The 8,746-nt window shown below is 40.2% G+C and overlaps 1 protein-coding gene across 1 annotated transcript; it reads left to right on the top strand.

Annotated features, from left to right (window-relative positions):
- Positions 1 to 5,761: 5,761 nt before the first annotated feature.
- Positions 5,762 to 6,531, top strand: LOC311003316 (perforin-1-like). The gene is made up of 2 exons (XM_083995040.1): positions 5,762 to 5,981; positions 6,114 to 6,531. The coding sequence occupies exons 1-2, from the start codon at positions 5,832 to 5,834 to the stop codon at positions 6,393 to 6,395; spliced, it is 432 nt and encodes a 143-aa protein (XP_083851166.1). The 5' UTR covers positions 5,762 to 5,831; the 3' UTR covers positions 6,396 to 6,531.
- Positions 6,532 to 8,746: the final 2,215 nt, after the last annotated feature.

Here is an 8,746-nt window from a genome sequence, read left to right as displayed (position 1 = left end):
ATGAATATGGCTCTTGATCTTTGACCTATATTCACTACCAAACAATGTCTGTATCAATGAGCAGCATAAAGCATAGAGGGTAACTATTCTGTGTGTTGTAAAACCAGCTCCATGTTGTCAGTTGTAGGCCTAAGCTATAGGTATGGACATCACTGCATTTGTGAGGGCATCGTTAACATTTTTTAAAATTTGAAAACAGGTGTCAATTGGAGATAGCACCAGCCACCATAACCACTGTCGCTCAATACAACCGCAACCCAGTCTGGTGGGAGACATTCACGTTTCAAAATGTCAGAAGTGACCTCCTAAAAGTTGATGCCTGGGATTGCGACACTGGTACTCGTGGTGAAGATGACCACCTGGGAACCTAGAGTGTGTCGTGGTGGACGGCGGTCGTGTCAAAGTCTTTTACAAGTGCCTCTAAAAATGAAAGAGTTGTCTTTGAGAGTTGTCTTTGAAATGATTGGTGGGAGAAGAACACAAATCCTCATGTGAAAAAGATTGTTTTCCATATCAATCATCACATTGACTTCACTAAAGGATAAACCTCAACCTCAAACCTCAAAGATTACGGTATTTTAGGTGAGCACCAGCCTCCATACCCTGGGTTTTATTATTTGCAAAGAATTGACTCTCATGAGTGCAATGCACTCTAGGCTACCTAGTGAACTTTATCTTTCTGAAATAGATAGGTCAGCAAGAGGCGTCCAAAACAAGAATCAGTATTAAAACCGCCTGACATTTCAACCAGTTGTATCTTCTGTCTGTCTCGGGGTGAAGCTTGCTGTGTTTGCTTCCCTGCTGGTGGTTGTGACAGCTCAGGCTGCATCTGCCTCATGCATTGGTAAAACCGTGGAAGTGTTGGTGGCAAACGGCCAACAGGAGATGGAGCAGTGGTGGACCCTGATCCCTATGTTAAGGTGAGTTGTTGCCTTGGTGTGTTCCTTTTCTTTTCTGTGTGTTGTAAAACCAGCATGGTGTCAGTTGTAAGCTATATGGACATCACTGGTATTTGTGAGGACATGATGGGCATCATTAACATTTTAAAAATTTGATTAAACAGGTGTCAATTGGAGATAGAAGAGGATTGTTTTCCACGTCTATCACCATCATTTACCTGAATGACAATTGTGGGGTTTTGCATAATGTTCGAACTGCAGCTCTTAATTTGTGCTTTCTGCATAATCACATTAACTACACCAAAGGATAACACACATTTTTAATGAGATGAATAAATGATCAATAAAATTAAGAAAACAAATCATCTTTGTGGTGTCTTGTATTCATGTTTGTTAAACACATCTAACATAAATTAAAGGCTTTACAGAAACAGGGAGGATATCAATATGGTTCATGTTTCTTATACCTAATAAGCTGCATTATTTTTTGTTGTTGCGGTTTTAGCAATTATCAGCTGTACTACAATAGAAATTAGTTAGAATGAATGATGATATGATAAGGTTTCCGTTACTCCAAAAGCAAAATGTGTATCTTTTCTCCACCATATAGACTCTAACATCTCTGTACCATTTAGACACAGTGTCCCGTTTCTTAAAGGGGGCACGTTTGGTGAGTTCCCCTTGAAACTCAATCTGGGATTGTCAGAGTTTTCTCAGTTGACCACCACTCAGAATCAGCATTCAGCAGCAGCCAGGGTCTATTGAGAAATACAACCAAATATCACAAAAGTCAAAATCCAAAGTCCATCCTATTACAGCCTGATCAAACCAGGACACAAATAACACCATTCGGCAGCTGTAATATGTTTTCTGTGAACTCCAGTTTTTGGTTGTCACTTGTCAGTCACTCAAAATCCACGTGAGTTAAGAAGAAGGTTCTGCAGGAACATACAGTATACCATGATGATACTGGAAATGATACTTCCTGATCAAGTCATCCGGGGTGATTGCCAAAAGATACTCCATCTGTGCATTGGTAAAACAGAATATCCTAAAGCTGTGCATCTAGTGGTCATCCAACCACTGAGTTCATGCCTGCATGTTATGTGGATTGTAAAAATGTATATACAGACAGAAAACCATCACACCTGCAAGAAAACATGGGAGTAACACGAAGAAGCATCTGAATTGTGAGTGATGTGAAGTGTAAGTGCAGTAACCAGTATTTCATCATTGTAACAACAGACTAAATTGATGTAAGTCTCCAGCTACAGCCGGCAGCTGTTTAGCCAAAACTCTGATTAATCCACTCTGCTCTTCTTGTTCAGCACCAAATGGTAGAGAAACAATGTGAAGAAAGGAAAGAAGAGAAACAATGTTAGAGACTTGCTGATGATGAGCCTTGTGAAGCATTGCCAGGCAATAGAGACACACTGATTTCCTTCAATCTAAAGCAACACAGCTCCTCATCTCTCCTTCCATCTGACTAGATTTCTAAATGCTATTCTTGATGTGGCACTGTTGATAGTCTCCAAAACTGCAAAATGTTATTGCAAATCATGATGGTGGGATATGTGACTGCTCACACCAAGACCCTTGCTGTGGTGTGTGTTTTGTGAATCTTGCTTCATGTGATAGCTAAACCCAGGTCCATTATCTGGGTCACATTAACTGAACTGTGGGTGTTCATTTAGTTGTTTATTTTGTAGAAAAAGGGCAAATAAATATCACTTTCATCCAGTCATCCACAGTCCATGATTGCTTTTCATTAGCCCACTGTAACCTTGTTTTTTTCTGTTTAGGTGTTAATGATGGCCTTCGTTTGTCTTTTCTGTATGTAAATCCCATTCCCTTTAGGCAGTTTCTTACTGTTCGGTCACAGACGTTGACTCCAGTTTCCACCCATTTGTTCCTCATTTGTTATCTTATGATTTTCTGTTTTCAAAACATATTGCTTTAAGTTTTCTATCTTGACGCTACCAGTGTGATTCCATAATATTTTCCTCAGAATTGAGCGATTCCATACTTTTTTCCTCTTAATCTAAAAAAAAAAATTGTGACTGGCTACAACAATTTCTTTCTTGCTTTTTTTATATGTGTGTTTCTTAAAGCCAGAAGGTTGGCAATTTGAATGAAAATTGTTTTGTGGCATGTCTGTGATTTGCCCTTTTTCTACAAAATTAAACAACTAAATGAACACAATCCAAGAGTGGTGATTCCATACTTTTTGCAAGGGGTTGTATAAAGAGTTAAATCAGCCTTGTCCTTTTATCAAAGTTAATGATTTTGCACTCATACCCTGCGCTAGGACACATGCAGCCTTGTTTTGCTTTAAAAAAGCCTTATATGGGCATTGCAAAGATCTTAACCCCCACCCCTCACCACCACCAACAACATTTTTGAACCCAAAGATACGCCCTTGACTGCAAACATATTAAAACGGACTGACATTTCAACTAGGAGCATCTTTGTCTCTCTCGGGGTGAAGAAAGGACCAAAGATGAAGCTCACTGTGTTTGCTTCCCTGCTGGTGGTTCTGACAGCTCAGGCTGTATCTGCAGACTGTGTTAGTAAAACCGTGGACGTGTTGGTGGCAAATGGCCATGATCTCACAGGGGATGGACTAGGGTACCCTGATCCCTATGTTAAGGTGAGTCATCGCCCCGGAGTGCTCCTTTTCTTATTTCTGTGTGTTGTAAAACTAGCTCCATTTGGTCAGTTGTATATGAACATTAAGGTGAATTTTGCACAGGGATCAATGGTGTTTGTGAGGGCATCATTAACATTTCTTTAATTTGATTTAACAGGTGTCCATTGGAGATAAGACCCACAGAACCAGCACCATTAATGACAACGCCAACCCAGTCTGGAATGAGACGTTCAAGGTCAGAAGTGTCAGCGATAACCTGCTAACAATTGACGTCTGGGAGAAAGACAGTTTTCTTTTTGGTGGTGATGACCACCTAGGAAGCTGTGAGGAAAGACTAGGTACGGAAGAGGGCTGTGGCAGCGACCGTTATTGCACTATAGACTGCATTTTGGTGTATGGTGGCGTCAGGGTCTTGTACAAATGTCCTTGAATGTGAGGTGAAGAAAAGACACATGAGTGGTGGCTCCTCAGATGAAGAAGATGATGTTTTAATAATCATTTATGTGAATGAAAATTGTGAGTTTTTGCTCTGTATAATGTTCAAACTGGAACTCTTCAATTGTTTTTTCTACATGATCACATTAACTTCACTAAAGAAAAAAAAACGAAATGTTAAATGAGATGGCTATGTGATCAATAAAATTAAGAAAACAAATAATCTTTGTGAAGTTTTGTATTCATGTTTGTTTAACACATCTAAGAGAAATGAAAGGCTTTAGGGAAACAGGGAGGATATCAATATGGTTCATGTTTCCTGAGTTGAACAGTGGAGCAAGGCAAGATCAATTACCTGAATAAGCTGCACTATTTTTTTGTTGCGGCTTTAGCAATTATCAGCTGTAGGATACTACAACATTATGTAATAGAAATTAGTTAGAAAGAATGATGATACGATAAGGCTGTGGTTACTCTAAAAGCAAAATGTGTGTCTTTTCCCACCATATAGACTCTAACATCTCTGTACCATTTGACTTTTCTCAAAGGGGGCACATTGAGTTCCCCTTGAAACTCAATCTGGGATTGTCAGAGTTTTCTCAGTTGACCACCACTCAGAATCAGCATTCAGCAGCAGCCAGGGTCTATTGAGAAATACAACCAAATATCACAAAAGTCAACATCCAAAGTCCATCCTATTACAGCCTGATCAAATCAGGACACAGATAACACCATTTGGCAGCTGCAATATGTTTCCCGTAAACTCCAGTTTTTGGTTGTTAGTCACTCAAAATCCACGTGAGTTAACAAGAAGGTTCTGCAGGAACATATAGCCTACCATGATGATACTTCCTGATCAAGTCATCCAGGGTTATAGGCAACATTGTGAATAAAAAATACTGTACCAATACCATTTGAGATCAGTAGTTGGTATGGAGCTGAATTGAACTCCCAACATTTACCTGCTAGCCAAAGTCATTATTTAAAGGTGTACAGAAAAGAAAATTGAATTTAAGCCCACTCTGGGTCATACAATTAGTGTAATAACTCATCTATCAGACGATGGAGCCCAAACTTTGTGCAAAATTCTATTTTTGAGTAAATCCGGGATGAAAGTGTGTTTTTTTTTTCGCATTGGATAATGCAGGCGCACGGATTATACGTCAGCCTGTACACAATTCATCAGCCACTGATATTGGATCCGTAATCCGTCATTCAAACGTCTGAAGCCCCAAGCTTTGAATATCCCGCCCGCTCGATAACGACCAATCAAATTCGTTTTCCTTACTCGGGTAAACTCGTGTTGCAGCTCGTGACAACTCGGCGCGACAAACAGGACAAACGGCCATTTCTGTACACCTTTAATGTGGCGCTGCTGATAGTCAGGCTAACTGTTACCCTTTTCATTGCCCAGCTGCCTGAATCATCAATCTGCATTGTAAGAAAAAGCTTCATGGTTGCAAGTGGTGATATGAGAAACAAATTAATAGGCATTAGTCCTGTCAGAATAAACATGTTAACTAGCCTACCACACACACTTGATTAACAACCAAATAAAATGCAATAAGAATACTGGTGAAAAATGACTGAAATACATTTTACCACTGTTACAAATATGGGGATGCCAAAATAAAGATTAACAGTTAATGATTTTGCACTCAGCCCCCGCACTAGGACACATGCAGACTTGTTTTGCTTTAAAAAATCCTTAAATGGGTAGAGATCTGTGCCTCCCGCACCAATATTTAATCCAAAGCCACGCCCTTGGCTCATGCAAACATAAAAACACTGTCTGACATTTCAACTAGGAGCATTTTGTCTGTCTTGGGGTAAATAAAGGACCAAAGATGAAGCTCGCTGTGTTTGCTTCCCTGCTGGTGGTTCTGACAGCTCAGGCTGAATCTGCAGGCTGTGTTGGTACAACTGTGGAAGTGTTGGTGGCAAATGGCCAAGATCTCACAGGAGACGGACCGGGGTACCCTGATCCCTATGTTAAGGTGAGTTGTCGCCTCTCCTTTTCTTTATTCTGTGTAAAACGATTGTATACGAATATTAAATGGTGAATCTTGCACAGAGATCAATGGTGTTTATGAGGGCATCAATAACATTTCTTTAATTTGATTCAACAGGTGTTAATTGGAGATCAGATCAACACAACCAGGACCATTAATGAAGACGCCAACCCAGTCTGGTGGGAGAAGTTTGAGTTCAAAAATGCCAGCAGTAACCTGCTAAGGATCGACGTCTGGGAGGCAGACAGTGGTCTTCGTGGTTATCATGACCACCTGGGAACCTGCGTGGAAAAACTAAGTCAGGAACACAGCTATGACGAGCACCATTATAGCTCTATAGATTGTGTTGTGGTGCACGGCGGTCGCGTCAAAGTCTTTTACAAGTGCCTTGGAATGTAAGGTGAAGAAAAGACACTTTGTCTTTGAAATGATTGGTGGCTCAGATGAAGAAGGTGTTTTTTACACATCCATCACCATCATTCAGGTGAAAAAAATGTCTTCACTAAATCATAAAAATAAACACATCCAACAGAAATGAAAGGATTCAGAAACACCATTTTGTTGTTGTTGCTGTAGTTTTAGCAATTGTCAGCTGTAGTCTACAACATTATTATAGTAATAGAAATTAGTTAGAAAGAATGATGATATGATAAGGTTGTGGTTACTCCAAAAGCAAAAGTGTCTTTTAACATCTCTGTACCATTTGAGAGAAACAGTGTCCCTTTTCTTAAAGGGGGCTTGTTTGGTGAGTTCCCCTTGAAACTCAATCTGGGATTGTCAGAGTTTTCTCAGTTGACCACCACTCAGAATCAGCATTCAGCAGCAGCCAGGGTCTATTGAGAAATACAACCAAACATCACAAAAGTCAAATTCCAAAGTCCATCCTATTACAGCCTGATCAAACCAGGACACAAATAACACCATTTGGCAGCTGCAATATGTTTTCTGTGAACTCCAGTTTTTTGGTTGTCAGTTACTCAAAATCCACGTGAGTTAACAAGAAGGTTCTGCAGGAACATATACCATGATGTGGAAATTATACGTCCTGGTTAAGTCATCATGTAATGTGGCACTGATAGTCACCAAAACTGCAAAATGTTTTTGCAAATCATGATGGTGGGATTTGTGACAGCCACAGTGAAGACCCAGGTCTTTTATCTGGGTCACATGAACTGAACCAGTCCTGCAGGGAGGGCCCGTAGCTGGTCCTATGTTTGTCTGAGGAACTTGAACGTCACATAACGCAGCCATGACCCATGACCCATGATTTGCCTCTTAAAGGATAATTTTCGTTTTTTACAACCTGGACCTTATTTCTAGCATAAAATATGATCATTCTACTCACCCAGACAACTTTGGTGTCATTTGGAGTTGTTTTGAAGAAATTAGCCCCAGTGGAGCGGCGCGTATATCCGTATAATGCGAGAACACGGGGCACGCAATGCAGCCTCTAAATAACACATTATCCGCCGCAAAACTCGCTCATTTCGCCAATATTTTGTTATGATACACTAGTGTTATTCCCCTCCGAGCCCATGGTGGCATGTTATCAACATGCTGCGCCTGTAGGTTGACTACTAACCTCTGACCTGGATGATGTCATCTCCGACCGCTGCCCGGCTCATTCTGATAATAATCATTCTGCTTCGGCATTCAGGTCCATTTTTTAGCGCAACTAGCCGGAGCTGTAGTGAGTTCAGGCTGAGGAGAGGAAGCCTGTGGAAGCTTAACTTCATCCAGCTGCTCATTTTGTTCTGACAAGTCAGAAACACACAGAAACGAACCATAGCATTAGCCGTAGCAAGTTAGCCGCGCCGGGCAGCGGTCGGAGATGACATCATCCAGGTCAGAGGTTAGTAGTCAACCTACAGGCGCAGCATGTTGATAACATGCCACCACGGGCTCGGAGGGGAATAGCACTAGTGTATCATAACAAAATATTGGCGAAATGAGCGAGTTTTGCGGCGGATAATGTGTTATTTAGAGGCTGCATTGCGTGCCCCGTGTTCTCGCATTATACGGATATACGCGCCGCTCCACTGGGGCTAATTTCTTCAAAACAACTCCAAATGACACCAAAGTTGTCTGGGTGAGTAGAATGATCATATTTTATGCTAGAAATAAGGTCCAGGTTGTAAAAAACGAAAATTATCCTTTAAGAAAGGAAAGATCTTTCTAGTTTTTATTTTTGGCCAATCAACAGAGAAGATAAAGTGTCCGTCAAGACCGAGCTAGGATTAAAGATGTAGGTTAAAAGGTAAAAACCTTCAGAAAACACACAAAGATAAATGTATGCGATGAATTCAGAAAAACAACTTCATCAATTTGACAGTGACTTTGATGGAAAAAACAAACAAACTCACAATACATGAAAATACACAAATGTGCTTTAAGTCAACATGTTAATCAATTTATGCAGTGGAAAACTAACAATACAGGTCAGCATTCCCCATCAAACATTCGTGTTTTTACAATACAATTTCTTTTTATCTAAAAATATTTTGTCTTACAGATAAGTTACTGGATTTTTTTCTTAAAAATGATGTTGTCATTAATGTTCTTATATTGTGAAAAAAATGATTACCTCCCTTTTTTTCTTTCTTTTTCTTTTGTCATTTTACACCCTGAGGTATTGAAAATGGTACTGAGAATTTGTATCACACTTGAACTGTTAGCCATGGTACAATGGTGATGTGCATTAGCAGGTTTTCCAGTGTGAAAGACCTAGAGCCTAAAATGACTGCATGTTT

The sequence above is a fragment of the Trachurus trachurus genome, assembly GCF_905171665.1.
Source record: "Trachurus trachurus genome assembly, chromosome: 20".
Taxonomy (NCBI): domain Eukaryota; kingdom Metazoa; phylum Chordata; class Actinopteri; order Carangiformes; family Carangidae; genus Trachurus; species Trachurus trachurus.
This window is presented reverse-complemented; position numbering and strand designations above follow the sequence as displayed.